Source organism: Gracilinanus agilis, chromosome 4, assembly GCF_016433145.1.
Source record: "Gracilinanus agilis isolate LMUSP501 chromosome 4, AgileGrace, whole genome shotgun sequence".
NCBI lineage: Eukaryota > Metazoa > Chordata > Mammalia > Didelphimorphia > Didelphidae > Gracilinanus > Gracilinanus agilis.
The window spans coordinates 63,271,982-63,293,307 of NC_058133.1; the positions used below are offsets into that span (position 1 = coordinate 63,271,982).

Genomic DNA, 21,326 nt, shown 5'->3' on the forward strand with positions numbered 1-21,326 from the left:
TATTATATTATATTATATTATATTATATTATATTATATTATATTATATTATATTATATTATATTATATTATATTATATTATATCATATCATATCATATCATATCATATCATATCATATCATATCATATCATATCATATCATATCATATCATATCAATTATATCATATTATATTATTTATATTGTTATGTTATGTTATGTTATGTTGTTACGTTACGTTACGTTATATTATATTATATTATTATGTTATGTCATGTTATGTTATATATTATATCATATTATATATCATATTATATTATGTTATATCCTATCCTATATATTATAAGGTTAGGTTAGGTTAGATTAGGCTATATTATTTTTATTATATATGTTATGTTATATTGTATCATAGTATTACATAGTATATTGCATCATAATATATTGTGCCATTCAATATTTTATTATATTATGTTATGTTATATTTTATATTATGGTATTTGACATTGTATTATGCTATGTAATATTATATTATATAGATAGCTTGACATAGTGTATGGAGAGGTACCCTCAGAGGCAGGAAGGCCTGAGTTCAAGTCTTGCCTCTAAAATACACTAGTTGTAAGACCCTGGACAAGTTGCTTAACTTCCCTATGCTCTAGACAAGTGATGGGTAAATTATGGCCTGTGGGCCAGATGTGGCCCCCTGAAATGTTCTGACCAGCTGCATGACATTATTCCTAATCTGACGAATACAATGAGTAGGGTACAATATAATGTAACTTCGAAAGAGTTGCCTTAGAAACAGACTGACAGAGGAGCCTTTCCTTTCCTTTGACTCCTCTTTAAAAAGTTTGCCCATCACTGCTCCAGACAATTAAGACTGAAAGTTACAGAGAAGGCAGGGACTTACATTGGTGGAGGAAGTTTCTTCTCCTTTGAGTACCCTGTACCAATGAAATCAAAGGCCCAATTCCTATCCCTATCATTATTATTTCTGACCTCATTTTACAGATAAGGAAGCTAAGGCTTGGTGAAGATTAAGTGACTTGTTTATAACATATAATTGTTCATTGTTTAGAGGCAAAACTCAAAGCTAGGCCTTCCAATTCCAAGCCAACTGTTCTTTTCCTCAGCCCACATGAACCTTGATAAATCATGGGCAACATCTCTTCTTACTTTGACTTTGCAACTATCATATACTTTCAGAATCTCCTCTAACCCTAATACTAATAATTCACACTTATATTATGCTTACCTCACACTAGTCTGTTAAAATAGAATAGAAAATGTAACTATATCTATTTTATAGATGAGAAAACTGAGGCTCAGATTCACATGGATAGCAATAGGCAGAGTTGCCATTCAGACTCAGGTCTTCTGACTGTACTTCAAGAATTCTTTCTTCTTTTCTTTCTTTATTACCTTATTCTTTCTGCCTCTCTTGTTCTTCAGTCATTTTAGTCATTTCTGATTCTTCATGATATGACACCATTTGGGGTTTTCTTGGCAAAGATACTGGAGTGGTTTGCCATTTCTTTCTCTGGCTCATTTTACAGGTGAGAAAACTGAGGCAAACAGGGTTAAGTGACTTGCCCTAGGTTAAACAGCTAGTAAGTGTCTAAGGCCAAATTTGAACTCAAATCTCCCTGACTCCAGGTCTAGTCCTCTATCTATCTACATGTCTCTTTCTCTCTCAGAAATGCTTTAAAATTGGCTTACTTGGATCACATCATCCACCTCGGCCCTGATGATAGGACCAAGGATACCAAGATGTTCTTCATTTTCTCCCCGAGGATCAGGTACTGAAAAGGTACCGTCCAGATAGCGCCGAAAAATCACTTTCTTATACTCTGTGTTTCCTCTGATATTATCAGCATCATCATCTTGCCTCATGCTGATAAGTTAGGAAAGGAAAAGATAATAAGGAAGAAAAGATGAGAAGACATTAGAAAAACTGCATTCATTTAACTCCCTCCGGAACTCTATAAAATCGTGAATTTTTCCAGATGACTCAAGCTAATACATACTCATATCAATTTATATGAACATAAGACATACTTTTTAAAAATCTGATTCAGCACATATAAAACCTAAGCACATATAAGAAGTGATAAGCAGGATGATTTCAGAAAAAGCTAGAAAGATCTGCATGAACTGATACAGAGCAAAATAAGCAGAACCAGCACATTGTACATAGAGACAGCAATATTGTACGATGATTATCTGTGAAAACTAGACTACTCTCAGCAATACAATGATCTGGGACAATCCTGAAAGACTTATGATGGGGAATGCTATCCACGTCCAGAGAATGAACTGCTGGGAGTCAGATGGATGCAGATCAAAGCATCAGTTTATTAATGGTCTATTTTGGAGTTTTGGTTTTATATGAGTGTCCTCTTACAACAATGACCAATATGGAAATATATTTTGCATGATAAAAAAGGTATTTAAAATTTCTTTGAGATTGAGGTCTACCTCATATAGCTGTTGTGATAATAAAGTAAGAGTGTCTGAAAAGAAATGGGAAAAAATTCCAAACACTTTGTAAAGACTAAAAATAAAACCAAATAAAGAATTTTATATTTGTTCTGGGAAGTAGAAAAAACCAACAAAACCTAAGCATAGCTCATAGTTATTATTTTTCAGTGTATTTCTGTCTATATAATTTTTTTATTTTTCAGAGAGTTCATTTTAGAGGTATATCCAATATTAGGGAAAAACAAGCAAATGCACAGTAGCTCACTTCCATTGTTCAGGCACAAGCTGGATTTTGGTGGACTCTTTATTTCAAGTCTCTGGCAGAATAGGGTTCTCACCCTTAAAAGAAGCCACTCATCTCCCCCTTTATCCCCTTTATTTCTCCTCCTGAAATGTTCAAGCACCATCTCAACCTTCCCTAGAGAGTGAAAGCAAGATGAAAGGGAAGAAATCTCAGAAAGGTCAAATTCGACTTGAATTAAGTGAATATTTCCTAACTAACAGAGCTGGGTGGTGGAGAGAAGGAGGACCTAGAGGAAAGGAATGTTGGGTAGACCCTTTTCAGAGAACTTATTTTGTAATTTCTTTCCTCTCCACAGTTCTCCCTTATGTCCTTGTTTCTCCACTTAACCTCTCACCTGGTCTATACCTCAATAGACCTCTAATTGGTCTTCTTGCTTCACTGGTCTCTGCACACTAATCCATCTTACATAGAGCTGTCATATTCCTTTTAAAAACACACACACACAAAACCCCCCCAGCAATAAACTCTTATCTTCTATCTTAGAATCATTACTGTGGATTGGTTCCAAGGCAGAAGAGCAGTAAGGGCTAGGCAATGGGGGTTAAGTAACTTGCCCAGAGTTACACAGCTAGGAAGTATCTGAGGCCAAATTTGAAACTAAGATCCTTGTCCTCCAGGGCTGGCTTTCAATCCATTGCATCTTTGCATTACATGAGCCACCTCGCTGCTTCTGGTCATTTTCCATAAGTGCAAGACTGACCCTCCTAATCAATAAACTCCACTGGCTCCCTATTACCTCCAGTATCAAATAAGAACACCTCTGTTTGGCATATAAAGTGCTTTGCAACCTGGTCCCTTCCTATCTTTCCAATTTTTGTTTCATTCTTTTCTCCCTACAATCTAGCAAGACTAGAACGTTTCTTCATGTGCTGTTTGTTACACTTGACTCTTCATCTACCATCTTTGTATCTTTGCATGGCCTTTTCCTCTTAGCAGGTATACTTTCTCTTCACATTTCCCCCCACCCCCACCTCTGTTTCCTTCAAGACAGCTCAAATGCTACTTTCTAGAGAATATCTTTTGTAGCCCCCTTCAGATGCTAACACTTTGTCTTCTGAGATTATCTTCCATGTATATGTGTGTGTGTATAATATTTATTTATATATCAGAAATGAGCATTTATTTGTTTGTTTGTTTATTTATTTTTAAACCCTTACCTTCCATCTTGGAGTCAATACTGTGTACTGGCTCCAAGGAAGAAGAGTGGTAAGGGTGGGCAATGGGGGTCAAGTGACTTGCCCAGGGTCACACAGCTGGGAAGTGTCTGAGGCCAGACTTGAACCTAGGACCTCCAGTCCCTAGGCCTGACTCGCAATCCACTGAGCTACCCAGCTGTCCCCAAATTAGCATTTATTTAAAGCTTCATTATTTTTATCTAATTTGTATTATTTAAAATTTATGCTTATTTATTTCCATATTATCTGTCCTTTTCCCCTTTGAAAGTGAGATTCCTGGGGCAGCTAGATAGCTCAGTGGATAGATAGGGAGGTCTCGGGTTCCAATCAGACCCCAGATACTTCCTAGAAGAAGTGTGACCCTGGGCAAGTCATATAGCCCCAATTGTCTAACCCTTGCTGCTCTTCCATCTTAGAATCAACATTTAGTATGGATTCTAATACAGAAAGTAAGGGTTAAAAAGAAACTGAGTTTATTTGACAAAAACTGCTGGGAAATTTGGAAAACAATATGGGAGAGATTAGGTTTAGATCAACATCTCACACCCTACACCAAGGTAAATTCAGAATGGGTGAATGACTTGAATATAAAGAGGGAAACCATAAATAAGTTAAGTGAACACAGAATAGTATACTTGTCAGATCTCTGGGAAAGGAAAGACTTTAAAACCAAGCAAGAGTTAGAGAAAATTACAAAATGTAAATTAAATGGTTTTGATTATATTAAACTAAAAAGCTTTTGTACAAACAAAAACAATGTAGTCAAAATCAGAAGGGAAACAACAAATTGGGAAAAAATCTTTATAACAAAAAACTCTGACAGGGGTCTAATTACTCAAGTATACAAGGAGTTAAATCAATTGTATAAAAAAATCAAGCCATTCCCCAATTGATAAATGGGCAAGAGACATGAATAGGCAATTTTCAGGTAAAGAAATCAAAAGTATCAATAAGCACATGAGAAAGTGTTCTAAATCTCTAATAATTAGAGAAATGCAAATCAAAACAACTCTGAGGTATCACCTCACACCTAGCAGATTGGCTAAAATAAAAGAAGGGGAGAGTAATGAATGCTGGAGGGGATGTGGCAAAATTGGGACATTAATGCATTGCTGGTGGAGCTGTGAACTGATCCAACCATTCTGGATGGCAATTTGGAATCATGCTCAAAGGGCTATAAAAAAATGCCTGCCCTTTGATCTAGCCATACCATTGTTGAGTTTGTACCCCAAAGAGATCATAAATAAACAGACTTGTACGAAAATATTTATAGCTGCGCTTTTTGTGGTGGTAAAAAAAACTGGAAAAGGAGGGTATGTCCTTCAATTGGGGAATGGCTGAACAAACTGTGGTATATGTGGGTGATGGAATATTATTGTGCTAAAAGGAATAATAAACTGGAGGAATTCCAGGCGAACTGCAGAGACCTCCAGGAACTGATGCAGAGTGAAAGGAGCAGAGCCAGAAGAACACTGTACACAGAGACTGATATACTATGGTAAAATCAAATGCAATGGACTTCTGTACCAGCAGCAATGCAATGACCCAGGACAATTCTGAGGGATTTATGGTAAAGAATGCTACCCACATTCAGAGAAAGGACTGCAGGAGAGGAAACATATAAGAAAAACAACTGCTTGAACGCATGGGTCGGGGTGGACATGATTGGGGATGTAGACTGGAAACTACCACACCAATGCAACTATCTACAATTTGGAAATAGGTCTTGATCAAGGACACATGACAAAACCAGTGGAAATGTGCATCAGCCATGGGTGGGGGGATTGCGGGGGTGTGTGAAGGGGAAAGTAAGAGCATGAATCATGTAACCATGTTAAAAATGAATATTAATAAATGTTTAAATTTAAAAAAAAGTGAGTTCCCTGAGGGCAATGACTGTTTTTGCTTTTTCTTTGTGTTCCTAACACTTAGCACAATGCCTTGCACATAATGGGTGCTTAATAAATATTAGATTTACTGATGATAATTACTGACACTATAAAGCATATTTATTGAGACAGATAAAGAAAGGTACAGCCAAGAAGCTGGATTATGATTTGGTGAAAGGAATATCTACATTGATAAAATTATTAAGTGATGCCCTTTGAGGTAAAATCTGCAATCTGTGCCATCAGGAGACACCCACCATACAAATGAGGCTGATTCAGGAATTTCAGGCTCCAAAGGAGATCAGACCATGGACAACCCCTGCCTATTTCTACCAGGCTTTTGGCTGCCCCTCTTCAGAGATGACCAACTAGTCATTCCAACGATTCAGACTACATTAAGTCCTACACATCTGAAATCTGATCAAGGTTCTCACTTCCTTCCCTTCTTTCCCACAACCCTGTTGTTATAGGAACTAGATGAGGCAGCCTAGGGTGATGTCTACAGATCTGGCCTTGGAGTCAGGAAGCCAAAGGACCTGACTTCAAGTCCTATCTCTGACAGATACTGGCTGTGTAACCCTGGGTGATTTATGTAGCTTCTCCAAGCCCCAGGTAGCTCTCTAAGACTCTAAGTTGTAAAGGAGATACAGATCTACATCAGTAGTGGAACTTTCCTCATTGAAAGACCTCTATACCAATCAAATCAACAAACCCAACCCAAGTCTAACTTTCTATTCACTCACCTCAAATAAAAATGGTTGGGAGGAAACACTTGGGTTTCTCTAATAGCCTAGATAATTTCTTGCTTATGAGTTGGGTGCAGGAGGACACCACACTCATCACAGGTATTATAGGGCAGTTATTGGTCCATGGCACTCCATGGCAAGCAAGTAGCCTGAGGAAGGAGATGTTCTTTTCTGAATGCAGAGGATTTAGAGCTGGGAAGATCCAAGTTAAGCAGTAAACAAAACTACTTAAATTCCTTTGATGTTATTCTTATTAGGACTTCAGTGGTGCAACAGGTGGTACTTATTCTGAATGTGAGACAGAACTGTATGTGGCCAGAACACAAGCCCTGGACTCAGAAAGACATGAGTTTAAATCCTGACTCAGACATATAATATGTGTATGACATTGGCCAAGTCATAGTAGACAATGAGTTCTTTGAGGTCAGGGACTCTTTTTGCTCTCTTTGTACCCCCAGCACTTAGAAAGGAACCTGGAACATGGTAAGCCCTTATTATATGCCTGCTGACTGGCCTTTGAGACTTAGTTTTCTCATCTATGAAATGGAGATAATATTAACACCTACATCAGTAGGTTGCTGTATACCAGGAAATAATGCATGCAAAGTGGTTTGCAAAATTTAAGGGCCTATATAAATGTCAGCTATTACTTAACTAAAATGGATTTTAGTTTCTTTGTTTTAAAATCGGAACATTTATGAGGAAAGTGATTTGTGAACTTATAAAATTATGAGCTTTAACACTTAATTTATATTAAAAAATTGAACTAGTGCTCCTGATGTCTGTCACTGGTATCATAAGTATTTTTAATTGAATTCATATTGCCACTGAATAGGACCACACTGGACAATAAAACTGTCATTTCACTGACATGGGTATTCCCTCCAAAAATACTGATAGCAACCCATTTGTTGCTCTTCATACTGTCAACTTTTTTTTAATTAAAAAAAACCCTTATTTTCTGTCTTAGATTTGACACTAAGTATCTGTTGCAAGGCAGAAGGATGGTAAGGGCTAGGCAATGAGGGTTAAGTGACTTGCCCAGGGTCACATAGCTAGGAAGTGTCTAAATCCAGATTTGAACTCAGGACTGCCTGCCTCCAGGTCTGACTCAACCCACTGAACCATCTAACTGCCCCACTGTGCAACTCTTGCCTATACCCTTCCTTCAATAGCTTTGTCACAGGAAGCCAACTTAATGTACTGAGTGAGGGCTTTCCTTGCACTCTTGTGATTATCAGTAGAACAAACAGGTCACCCTGTCATTATTCTTTACTCTAACCCTATGAATGTATAGTAAGTCAAATAAAATCTCTTTCTTGGTCTTTGGAAAGAATAAGAGTCCTTTAACTGAGATCAGAAGTAGTTCTTTCATCATCAACGAATTGGAGAGGTATAAGATACAAAATAAAGTTTTGCAAACCTTTTTGAGAATTGCGAATAATCCCAAAGTACTTCCTCAGCTGCAATGTAGTAATTTTTTCTATTTCCTTTATGGCTTCGGAGATACTGTGCTGCAATGTTGTCAGGGTTTCGGCGTGAGCTGGTATCTGTCCTTCTATCTGTTTGATAAGGGTCATCATACTGTACATAGTAATCATAATCATACTCATCTTCACTTTTTTTGACATCTTGCCCTGGATCATATTCAATATAATCCCCATCATCTTTGGTAAGGCCCACTATAATTGCTGAAGTCATCTGTCTTTGTATCAGTATATCATTGTTTCTGGGTGGAAGTGATTGGGACTCAACGGATTCAAGGACTGGAGAAAGGGGTGTCTGACTAAGGTTTGAAGGGAAGTTTTCGCTGGGTTCCGGAGTAGGGAATATCTGACCAGCCTCTGGTAAGAAATTAGTCTGATTTGGATCAAAAGTAAAGGAAGTCTGGTTGAAATCTGAAGGGGAGGATGGCTGATAGAAGTCCGGAGGAGAATCTATCCAATCAGGGTCTGGAAAAGAGTATATCTCATAAGGATCTGGAGTGGTAGATGTCTGATCAAAAAATGGAAGAGATGATGTTTGATAGAGGTCAGTAAGAAAGAGTTCCTGGTCAAGAAAGGGAGGGGAGGACATCTCACTAAGGTCTGAAGAGGAAGATTCCTCATAGAGATCTGAAGGGGAAAATATCTGATCATGAACTAAAGGGTAAGATAACTCAGAGAATCCCATGGAGGTAGCTGTCTCATAGACGTCTGAAGAGAAAGGAGTCTTATTGAGATCTAGCAGGTCTGGAGGGGGAGTCGTCTCTTGGAAGTTTGGAGGGGAAGGACTTTCATTGAGATCTGGAGGGAAGGCTGCTTCATGGAGGTCTGAAAGGAGAATTGTGTCATAGAAGTTTGGAGAGGAAGAACTCTCATTGAGATCTGGAGGGAAGGATGCTTCAAAGAAGTCTGGAGGGGGAGCTGTCTCTTGGAAGTTTGGAGGGGAAGAACCTTCATTGAGATCTGGAGGGAAGGCTACTTCATGGAGGTCTGAAGGGAGAAATGTGTCATAGAAGTTTGGAGGGGAAGGACTCTCATTGAGATCTGGAGGGAAGGAAGCTTCATGGAAGTTTGATGGGGGAGTTGTCTCATAAAGGTAGGGAGAAAAAGGAGTCTGAAGAAAAAGAGCTGGAGGGGAGGATGTTTCATAAGGGTCTGGAGGGGAAGATGTTTGATCAAAATCTGTAGTGGATAATGTTTGATAGAAATCTGCAGGATGGGATGTAGGAACAGAGTCTAGAGTAGAGAATGTTTCATTGAATTTTGGATCAGAAGCTATCTTACCAAATTCTGGAGGGGGAATTTTCTGACCCAGGTCCACAGAGGAGAAATTCTGATCAAGGTCTAAAATGGGGAATATTTGTTCTAGGTCTATATGATCCATCTTGATGGATTCATTGCGTAAGAGTGAATGATTGAACCCTCTATGGGGCAATGTGGAATTGTACCCTCCTTGTAGAGGCCTGAAACCTCTGGGGGACATAGGTACATTGTGTACAAACTTATTGACTCTTTTCCTTTTTCGAGTCTTAATCAAAAGTGATTTCCGGAACCTACCATTTACTGTGTTCTTTCCTATTTTTAAAGGTTTGTGCCTATTAGCAGAAGGAATTCCTTCTCCCCAAGATGTTCTGGCATCCTGGGAGCTCTTCAACTGCTTATCTTCAACCTCATCTTCATTTGAATCTTTGATGATTTCATAGCTCCCTTTTTCAGAAACCAAATTCCATTTCCCAGTCAAAACCTGTGGTGGGTTCTTCTGGTTAACAACTACCAGATCATCTAGATCTTGTATTCCTGCTCTGGAGTTGTGAATGTCATTCCTCTGAAGATGAGGCTGTTCTGAAGTTAAATTTTCCCTCACATTGCCTATTGGTAGTTCTCCCTGTGTATGACTGATTTGTGCTGATATATTTCTTTCTGTCTCAGGTTGGTTAGCTGGGGTAGTGGTAACTTTGGAAGTCTCCTCATTGGCCTGACTGGTTCCTTTTTTGGCATCTTCTTGGCTCTGGAATTCTTCTGCACCAAGAGGAGACAAGGCTGTCCCCATTGCATCTGAATGCATGTCCTCCTTGACAAGTTCTTCAGAATGGGACCTAGGATTCTTCAGAATGGAGTCTACAGGGTGTAATGCAATGGAGTGTTGTGTAGTGGTAGTGGTGATGTTCTCCAGGTGAGGACCAGTTGTTGTGCCTACTAAATAAGGAAGATTGGCTTGAGGTTTGGGAATGCCACCAGGGTCTTTCAGGGAAAGCTGATAGGCATCCAAAGATGCATTCACATTTGGAGGTATCATGTCAGAAATTTCCTCCAGAAGCAAAGCAGTCAGATTGAGGAGTTCATCCCCCTTCTGGGGTCCTGATGAATTTTTAAATGATCTAAGGCCCAACTGAAAAGCCAGTCCTTCCTGGTAATCACTATCATCTTCCAATTTATATTCCACTGGAGCAGGCATGTTTTTGTTAGTGATTTTATTCTTCTCTGTGACAACCTTTTCCACATCATCATAAAATTGAATTTCATTGTATCCATACTCATAATCCCGTATACATTTAACATCCCTGAATCGCAGTCTGAGGTGTTGACTCCTCCGGTTAGAACTTATAGAAGTCAGCATCCAAGTTCCTACAAAAACAGAATAGAAAACTATTGGTCCAATAAAGAGATGTTGAATCTGGTTAAAAACAAAATAAAATGAAACTAAACCAAAATTATTCTTGAAAACAGATATTTGACTGAATGCTTTCCGTTTTCATACATATATTAGCCATTGTGAAGAAATGGCCTAAGTATATTTAGCAATTTGTCTTATTAGGTGGTGCTTTTTTTCATTTTTTAGGAGTGTGTGCCAGGGCGGAGATAGGAAGGGATTAGCAACCTTCTAGACTAAGTTCACCAATCATTTTTCAAGTTAATTTGATCAAATAAACCACAATTTCAGTGGTATAAGAATTTCATTGAGGAAACCCCCTCTACCAATGCAGATTAGCACCTGCTTTTCACCTATCTGCTTGGACCATAAAGTCACTTGGCCAATATCTGTTAGGCACAAGACTTGAACCAATATCCTTCTGCCTCCAAGGTCAACTGTGTTCTATGATTCAATGTGTCTCTTTTTCTTTCTTAGGCTAAGAAGATGGGGAATAGTAAAAGAGTGTGTAGAAATAGGACTGGGGGTGTGATTGGTAAGAGTGGAAATCAAGTTAAGTAGTAAAAAATTCTAATGGACCAAAGGTTTTTTTGAACTTCTCAGAAGTAACATGATAGCCAATCCAATCAATTCTAATGTTACATAAGTCCTTGATTTCATCCATATGGGTACAACTTTTACCAATACTGCTTGCAAACATTCTATGCCAGAATTAGGATGCCAGGCCATTATGACCTGTTTGCCAATATCCTGGTGATAGCTCCTCTTAGGTAAGATGGCTCTCAAACAACAGACAGTTCATTATGGCATCTGTCTAAAAAGTCTTTCCAGTTTGAGAGACATGTTAGAGTTTATGATTCCCTTTAAGAGCCTTCCAGAAACCCGGGTCACCTGCACAACACAGTAAATTATCAGAATAGGAATTAATATTTCCCAAAAATTTAGCTATTGAGCAGAACTTAGACCTGTTCAAGGCTCACCTCATGAAAGAAGAGCATCTCCACATTTGTGAAATGTGACTTTAATTATAGAAAAGTACAGGTCCATGTTGAAAAAAGGGAAATTCTCAAACATAAAAAGTTGTTCCCTCCCTCTATAGCTATGATTCCATATATAATTCTGGAAGAGATAAATGAAGCCAAAGAATTTAAGGGCTGGTCTTGTCAATATTGATGAAAAAGAAATGTTTTGTTGCTTTTCAGGCACATCCAACTTTTTGTGACTCCATTTGGAGCTTTCTTAGTGAGATAGTTTGCCTTTTCCTTCTCTTTTTCATTTTATTGATAAAGAAATTGAGGCTAGAAAGGTTAAGTGACTTGGTCAGAGATTCACAACTAGAAAGTGATTGAGACCATATTTGAAGCACAGAAGAGTCCCACTTGTGAGAAATCAGTCCAAGGAGCTCCCACAATCCCTGCACTGCAAAAAAAAAATGATTGTGGCCATGAAGCTAGATGGCACAGTGTATAGAACAATAGACATGGACCCAGGAAAACCTGAGTTCAAATCTGCCCTCAAACACTGCTTAGCTATTGGACCCTGAACAAGTCCCTTAACATCTTTCTCCTTTAGTTTCCTCAACTATAATAATAGTAATTACTGTTAGGTGGCACAATGTATAGAGCACTGGGCCTAGAGTCAGGAAGACCTGATGTCAAATCCAGGCTCAGATGTGTGACCCTGTGCAAGTCACTTCATCCTATTTGCCTAGTTTCCTCATCTGTAAAATGAACTGGAGAAGAAATAGCAAAGTGTTCTAGTATCTTTGCCAAGAAAACCCGAAATGGGGTCACAAAGAGTTGGGCACAACTGAAATGACTCAATAATAATATCTCTAAATATTTTGAGGACAAAATGAGAAACTGGCTAATGCTATTTTTTGCCCAAGAATCTCTTCATCTCTAAGGGGGTGGGGAGGAGGGCAGAGATAAAAAAATGTGGCTAGCATCAGTGAATGCTTAACCACTGAGGACATTGCCTTTAAACCACTCCAATATCCTTAAGGGCTGTCTGTGCCAGGATTTCATGGATTCTGACAAGGTCCTTAAGAAAACAGCAGTTATCTAAAATAGTCATTTTAAAGGAGCAGCTAGGTGGCTTAGTGGAGACAGGAGATCCTGGGTTCAAATGCAGTCTCAGACACTTCCTAGTTGTGTGACCCTGAACAAGTCACTTAATTCCAATTTCCTAGCCCTTACTGCTCTTCTGTCTTGGAATCAATACTTGGTATTGATTCTAAATCAGTGATTCCCAGAGTGGGTGTTACCGCCCCCTGGTGGGTGTTGTAGTGATCCAGGGAGGTGGTGATGGCCATGCTTTTTTTGTATTACATTCTATTCTGAGTTCAATAAATAGTTTCATAATTTCCAGGGGGCGCTAAGTAATATTTTTTTCTGGAAAGGGGGCATTAGGCCAAAAAAGTTTGGGAACCATTGTTCTAAATTGAAAGAAAAGGTTGTTTGTTTTTTTAATTGGATGTATAAGCAATAGCATCCAGTGGAAGTATTTCTAGGGACCAAAAGACTAAAGAGCATTTCATTAGTAATAAAGTAAGCTTTGCAGAGAGTAGATAACACAGAAAGCACAAAGGTTCTTCCTAGATACTCAAGCTACTCACCAACATTATCCATTGTGACAGTCACAGATTCTCCACTCATAGGGAAGAGAGTCAGGACATCCTCATGTCTTTTTCCATATAAGAATGAATGGCCAGTTAAGTGAAGAGTCAAAATGTCATCCTGGGTGCCCACACTGCAGAAGTGCCACTGGACAGTGTCGTCATAACAAAATCCCAGGGTTCGTATACTCTCGGGCAAAAAGCCATTTATTGCTAAAAGAAACCGAGTCAGTTAAAACACCAGGCTCCTGACCAACACTGCACCTCTGAAGGGGCTTTGATCTAATTACACAGAAACAATTAAGTCCTAGTGCTGCTACTCTTTCTCAAATCAATACCACTAACACAGAAATATCTATTATTAAGGATCACTTCAACTGGGGGTGGGGCGGGGGGAGGAATAAAAAAGGAGGATGGGGTAGAAATAGAAGAGGAGAAGAGAGAGGAGCAAGATGAGGAGCCTCAATTAAACTTCCCAAATGAACTGCATTTTCGACATTGAACTGAGCTGAAGAAAACAGAAGAAAATATTATTTTCTTTATTTATTGAATGAAAACTCAAGATCATAAAATTATTATTGTAGGATTTAGAGCAATGTAAAAATCACTTTGTCCATCCCCTTGCTTTCTTAGCACCTATTCTATTCAAGACTTTTTGATAGGTGTTCTGCCTTTAAAATCCTTCAAATATACTAAAGGAGAGAGTGAACAATATTGTCTAATTGTAATCCAGAGGGGGGAAAGCACAATAATATAAGAATTATACTAGATTAAATGATTAGGTGATTCAGCAGGGGGTAGTGTATAAAACAGAGGAAGACCAATTAACACATTTCCTAATTAAGGTACTATTCTTTAATTTTCAATTGTAATCATTAAAGAAAAAAGTCAGGTCTCTTGCCTTCCCTGGTATTATTTTTACCTATCCTTGGTATATGCTTGAATTTTCATAGGTCATTGCAATCTTTACTTTTTAATAGTTGTGGTAAAGGTGCAGATTATATCTATGCTAAATAATAATTATCTCTCACAAGAAGGAATCTGATTTATAGATGTGCAAAAAGAAGCTTCTCTTTGAGGGACAACAGCTTCTTCAAGGACTACAGCCAAGATATTTATATGAACAAATTAAAATTCAATGATAAAAGTACATGAAAAGTCAATGTCTGATCTCTAACTTCTACTCTCTATCCCATATGACAAAGCCCTAATAATCCCAGTTTGTCTCTTTGGTTATCTGAAAATGCATGAACAAATGATAGGAAAAAAATTTCACTCCAAATGAAATTAGCAACTGTGTGGTGATCACCACAGCAGCCAACAGGACAGTCTTTGGGACTCTAGTTAGTCAATCTTCTAAGGACAATGAATATTCCTTGTCACAATCAGACTGCTATAATGATACCTTTGTTTTTTTTAAATTATCATAATTCTAGGACTAGAAGCAAATTTTACAAGTCATCTCATGCATGTTTATAGACAAGATTACATACATATTCATCCCAGGAGAGACACGCAGAATGGGAATGGGGAAGAGTTTTTACTTACTGCTCTTGATGTTTGACTCATAAAACCTGGGATCATCCCTTTTCACAGAAGAGGGGTTTTCACAAAATTTGTTGATATTTTCTTCAATGTACCAGCTTTTGTTTTCATCAAATACGGCAAACACAGCTTGTTGCTCAGAATCTGCTGTCCTCTAAGAAACAAAAATTGCATTTTTCACAAAATGTTCATTTTTCTATTCTTTACCTTTCAAATAGTTCCATGATGCAAAACTGAGTTTTTAGAAAAGACCAAATATAGCAGAACTCTTGGGGAAGTAGAGAGCTCTTAAATTTAGTCTTACTTAAGTGTTTGTTAATTCATTAACAATTATTTATTATTTAGGATATCAAATCCTTTTAAAAAAACTGCACTAAATTCAACCTCAGTTTACTCTGATTTAAATATCCCATTTGCAGTAGTGGAAAAAACAAACAAAATAGCAAAGTGGTAGTCAGGGGTTTGCTGGAACTAACTTGAATGGCTCAGCTTAGGAAAGCTTCTTATTAGAGGCTTGATTTATTGCTTTATTGATTGTTTAGTCTTTAAAAAGGGATAGCGAAAATGTTAATAATGCAAATTAAACTTAAAAGTCTATTCTGTTTTCAACAAGAGTCAGGTTGTTAAACATTTACCAGCACATTCCTGGTAAACATTTACTTTACATGTTTTGTTTTCCAAAGACTGAAAATGATGCACATTCTTCTAAGACAGATAGCTAGGTGTCATAATGCATAGAGTACTGGGCCTGCAGGGACAAGGATCAGAATTCAAATCCAGCCTCAGACACTACCTGTGTGACCCTGGGCAAGTCACATAACTTTGTGTGCCTCAATTCTTTCATCTGTAAAATGAGTTAGAGAAGGAAATGGCAAACAACATCAATGTCTTTGCTAAGAAAACCCCAAACAAGATTGAGAAGAGTTATCAAGACAGAAACAATTGAATGATAATTACTAAGACAAGTTCTCATTTCACCAATGTCATTTCTGGAAACTCTAGAACATCTAGGTCACTAGATTATTCTATTTGGGTGAATAATTGAAGGTTGGCTGTATTTGCCTCTCAGACGACTATAACTTCCTCCTCTAAATTATGAGCTGCCAAATATTTCAGGAGAACAAATCTTTAAATCACGCTGAATCAATTATAGAGGAAACCAAAAAGAGTGGCATAGTAAAAAAAAAGCAATAAACTCAAGAAGACTTGAGTTTGGATTCCAACTCTTTTACTGACTTTTTGATTTACCTGTGTGACCTTAGACAACATGCAAACCCATTAAGGTTCAATTTCTTCATCTCAATATTTAGGTATTGACTTAGATGATTTCTAAGTTACCCTCTGACCCAGCCTCTCATAACGCATTTCTACCTAGATGTCCCATAAGCTTCTCAAGCACAACATATCCAAAACAGAACTCATTATATTTTCCCTAAACCAACCCTTCTTCCTATCTATGCTGAAGGCACAACCATGCCTCCAGTCATCTTGGTTCAAAAGCTTAGAGTCATCACTGACTCCTCACACTCCTTCACCCTTCATACTCAATTAGTGGCCAAGTCTTGTCAGTTCTTCCTATCCAGAATCTTTTGCCTGGATACTTTTCTCCCTACTCACATAGCTGTTACCCCAGTTCAGGTTTTCATCATCTCTGACCTTGACTATTTCTATAGTTTCTTAAGTAGTATTCCTGAGGTCCTCTCTTTCCTCTAGTCTGTCAAAGAGATATTCCCAAAGCATATGTCTGATCACATCACTTTTAAAAAACCTTCTGCCAGGCAAAAGAAGTTAAGTGACTTGTCCAGGGTCACATAGCTAAGAAGTATCTGAGGTCAGATTTGAACCCAGGACTCCTTTACTCTAGGTCTAGCTGTTAATCCACCGAGCCACCTAGCTGCCCTCTGATCATATCATTTTAAAGTTCAAGTAGTTCCCTATTTGCCTCTAAAATAAGATAAAAACAAACCTTTTTAGTTTGGCATTAAGAACCCTTCTAAATCTGACTCCAGTCTACTTCTAGACATGCATTACTCTTTCTTCGCCCATGCAACAATTCAGGTAAACTATCCTATTTGTTATCTCTCACACATGACATTTCATCTCTGTGCTTTTGCACAGGCTATTGCCCCATGCCTGAAATGTATTCCTTTCTTATTCCTACCCCTTACGATTCCTATCTTTCTTCAAAGGCCATTTCAAGTGCCACCTTCTACATGAGACCTTTACTGATACGCTTACCTGCCAGTGTCTCCTCCCTCAATCATAAATCCTTTTAAAATTTTGTGTATATTTTGTATTTATTATATATGCATGCACTATTTCCACTATTTCCCCTGATAGAATGTAAGCTTTCTTAAGGCAGAAACTATTTTATTTTTGTATTTTTATCCTCAGTATCTAGCCCAGGCATAGGCATCCACCTAGCTTGGCAACCCAAACATCCATTCCCTTATCTCTTACTGGCTTTAGTCTCCATAGCTACTATTTAAATTTTTTTCCTCTCTATTTCGTTACCCCCCTCAATTTCACCTTGCCTCCTTATCTAAGCAGAATGATTTTGCCTCCTACTATACTTAGAAAATTGAGTCTATCTGATTGAAATCACTCAGAAAGCCTTTTCCAATCTTCTGTTTCTCTTAAAGTCTTAATTTGTTTTCTCCTACTTTCCCATCCCATTCAATTGAACTAGTCAAAGAAAGTTGTTTTGAAGAGAAAGGAGAGGATATTCTACATCTCACCTATGGAAGGTTCATAGGTATTGCACATTTCACTTTTTTTTAGCTTTTTCAGTGTATTGATCAGTTCTGATCATTTTTTTCCTTTTTCTTTTAATCTTAATAATACTTTTTGTTATATGGAATGGCTCTCTGGGAGAGGGAGGGAGAAGGATACTGAGGGAAATGATGGTGACATAAATAACAAAAGACATCAATGACCCTTATTTTTTTAATGTTGTTTTAAGGATGACTTTTGTGCTGCTTGCCCATAGATGCTTTTTGTTGTGCTAGTCCCAAGATCCAGAATTGCCAATTATAGGTTTGGATATTCACTCACTGCTCAGAGTGAAATTGAAAATGATAAGAGTGGCTGAGAGATGGCAGAACTACTCAATATTATTTTGTTTTTTTTATTTCTCTGTCAAGGAGAATGATCTTTGGATGGAAAAGATAAGAATAAAAATGGCAAATATGGCAATGATACCTAAGAGATGTAAGTAGTATATTACACTGGCAATGGAGGAAATGATGGCAATTTTAACTAGTCAAAAGTTTGATGTGCAACCTTAGGAAAGAGTAGGTTTCTTTCTCACAGGAAATCTTCAGGCAAAAAGACTGGATGACTAGCTCTTGTGTATGTTGTAAAAAAGGTCTGGGTTGGATTTGATGGCTTCTGAGAGTTCTTCCATGCCTGATATTCTATGACTCAATGATTCACTCATCCAGCCTTAATTTCTTCTCTCTTTGCCTATAATCATGTTTAAATATCAACTATCTTAAATTTTAAAAAATGATTTTACTACTGTTATAAGAAAAGTTAAGTTAAGGAGGAAAGTGTGTAAGTTTGCAGAGGGCAGAAACATGGGGCAACAGAGTGAAAGGTTCTGGAATTCTGCAGGGGTAGCTGAGCTGTTACTAAAAGACAGTTGGGCCTTGAGTTGGGTCTTTCTCTCTGGGGTTTTGACCTGAGGAGTCTGGCTATTTCGCTGTGCCTTTTTCATACCTTATCTTCCCATCCTACCTGCTGCTCTGTTATCTTGCTTCCCTGTTGGCTGGTTATTATCTGCTGAGTTCCTGCAGTGATCCTGAGACATCTGGCATCTGATTGTGAGACCCAACCTAGATCTTTTTGGATCTTGGACCTTCTTTGGGCCCTGTCAGACTTACACAAACTCTTTCCTTAAAATCATCAAAGAGGGGTTTAGTGTTAGTTTAGCCAAGTATAGGAATTTGGTTTTATGTAGTGAGGAGAGAAGTAGAGTAGGAAAATCACTCTGAAGAAATCTCTGTGTAGAGATATTTAGATCTGGAGGGGCCTAGGTAGTTGGAATTAGAGATTAAGTTTATCCAAATCCTTTCTAATCTTTCACTTGTTAATTAAACCAACTTTTATTTAATATCCGATTAGTCTGTGTGACTCATCTTAGTGTCTGGCTCTGCCTGCACTGGGCTTGATTGGCCTTCCCAAAACAGTTGTACTTCTGATTCTGGCCTATAATAAAACATCTAATTCCATTCCCTAAACCCTCCAACATTACACTACCCTTCAACTTGTGGCATACTTCCCTTCGATGCCTAAACTCTAAGAAAGAATAGTAGCAATAATAATAATAATAATATTTAATATTTATATAGCCTGTAATAAGACAGGTAGGCAATGTAAAGGACAGAACACTGAGTTTGGAGTCAGGAACACATAAATTCAAATCTGGCTTCAGCTGGAAAGTCACTTAACCTCTGTCTGCCTCAGTTTCCTCAGGTCTAAAATGAGGATCATAAAAGGACCTAATTCACTAGATTGTTATAAGGAATAAATGAAGTAAATCACTTAGTATAGTGCCTGGCACACTATGTGTAGGTGCTTAATAAATGGTTCCTTCCTTCCTTTAAAATTTGAAAAGCAAAGAAATTGACTTAGGTTCTTTCCATCACTCTTTATAAAAACACTCTGCAGTGAGCATAAAAGCTTCCTTCTATTGATGATAGATTAAGTGACTTGCCTATGATCACAAAACTATATGTATACGAGGCAGGTATTGACCGCAAGTTCCTCCTGACTTCAATTGCAACACTTTTCCATTCTACCATGTCAACTCTTCTCCCTGAAATTGTACTTCTGGCCCCACCATTCCATAGAAGCACTTGTCTCCAAGGCTACTTCATACCTTTCATATCACCAGAACCAGTATTATTGATTTCCTCTTATTTTTATTATTTTTGATATTTTTGTAGCAACTGACATCATAGGTGGGATTTCCTCCATGTCCTCCCCTCCCTACGTCTCTGACTGCATCTTCTGTCTCTTTTGTTGGCTTTTTAAATCTTGTTCACTCTTAAACACAGTGATTCCCCTTCATTTTTGCCCTAAAAATTCTTCATTTTTTCTCTCTGCCCTCTCCTTTGGTGATCTCATCCCTTCCTTTGACTTGAGTGATACTAGAATGCAGATGTCTTCCAATCTTTCCATAGAGCTTTTCAGGACTGTATTGGAGGCAGCTCAAACTAAGCTATACATTTTCAGAGCGAGAGCATTTACAACTGGGAAATTGTCAAGAGCTACAAATCAGGACTTGATTTACTGTTTTGTTGATAGTCTTGACTTAACAAATTGATGGAGAAAATGTTAATGCAGATTAAACTTAAAAGACTGTCCTGCTTTTGATCTCATTATTAAATGTCAGTCAGCATCCTCCTGGATTTAATCATGTATTTCCAACCATCTGCTAGATATTTCTGACTGTATGTTTCAACAATTCTGCAAATTCAACACAATTGACCCCAAAGAAATCATCTTTTCCCCAAACCTGTTCACCTGACCTCATGTTTATTGATAAGACTACCATCCAACCAGTTTCCTTAAGTCCATTATCCTAGAATAATCTGTGACTCTTACCTGAGTCTTGCTACATAACTGGCTATCATTTTTGTACCTCCTCAATATAGTTCAAATCCAGCCTCTCCCACTGGAATCACCCTAGGTTAAGCCCTCATCTGTTTTCATGTCTAGACTATTGTAATAGCCTACTGAGCACCTAGTTGGTACAGTGGAAGTCAGGAAGATCTGAGTTCAAATCTAGCCTCAGACACTTACTAGCTATGTGACTCTGGGAGAATTACTTAACCCTTTTGGTCTCATTTTCCTCATCTGTAAAATGAGCTGGAGAAGGAAATGAGACCACTCCAGTATCTTTGCCAAGAAAACCCTAAACTGGGTCATGAAGAGTCATACACAACTGAAACAAATGAACAACAGCCTCTTAGCTAGTCCTCCTAGCACAAATTTATCTATTTTGTACACTATTGCTTGGTATGATGCCACATCTGTTTCACTTTAAATCTCTCATAGTTCCTTATTGCTTACTAAATGGAATATATATTTTTTGGCATTCAAGATCCTTCATAGTTTGATTCCATTAGGCATGTCCAGCCTGTCTTATGCTACTCTTTTTCATATATTCTATGTTCCCCCAAACTATTCTGCTTCCCGGACCTTGCTCTCATCCTCTTTCCAGTCTCTTTGCTTCTGTTTTCATCATTTTCCATGTCTGGAAAGTACTCTCTAAGGGAATAAACATTTATTAAATGTCTCATATGCCAGGCACAGTGCTAAACACTTTATAGATATTACTTCATTTCAGCCTCACAGCAACCCTGTGAAGTAAGTGCTATTATTATTCCAATTTTATAGATGAGGAAAATGAGACAAATGGATTTGTTGATTTGCTTACAGTTACACAGATA

General features: G+C 37.9%; 1 protein-coding gene across 1 annotated transcript in view; it reads right to left on the reverse strand.

Moving 5' to 3' along the window:
- Positions 1 to 21,326, reverse strand: part of F5 (coagulation factor V) — an 87,018-nt gene that overhangs the window by 30,892 nt on the left and 34,800 nt on the right. The window contains 5 exon segments of the mRNA XM_044674876.1: positions 1,675 to 1,871; positions 7,996 to 8,857; positions 8,927 to 10,681; positions 13,324 to 13,536; positions 14,872 to 15,022. Coding sequence (XP_044530811.1) covers positions 1,675 to 1,871; positions 7,996 to 8,857; positions 8,927 to 10,681; positions 13,324 to 13,536; positions 14,872 to 15,022 — 3,178 coding nt within the window.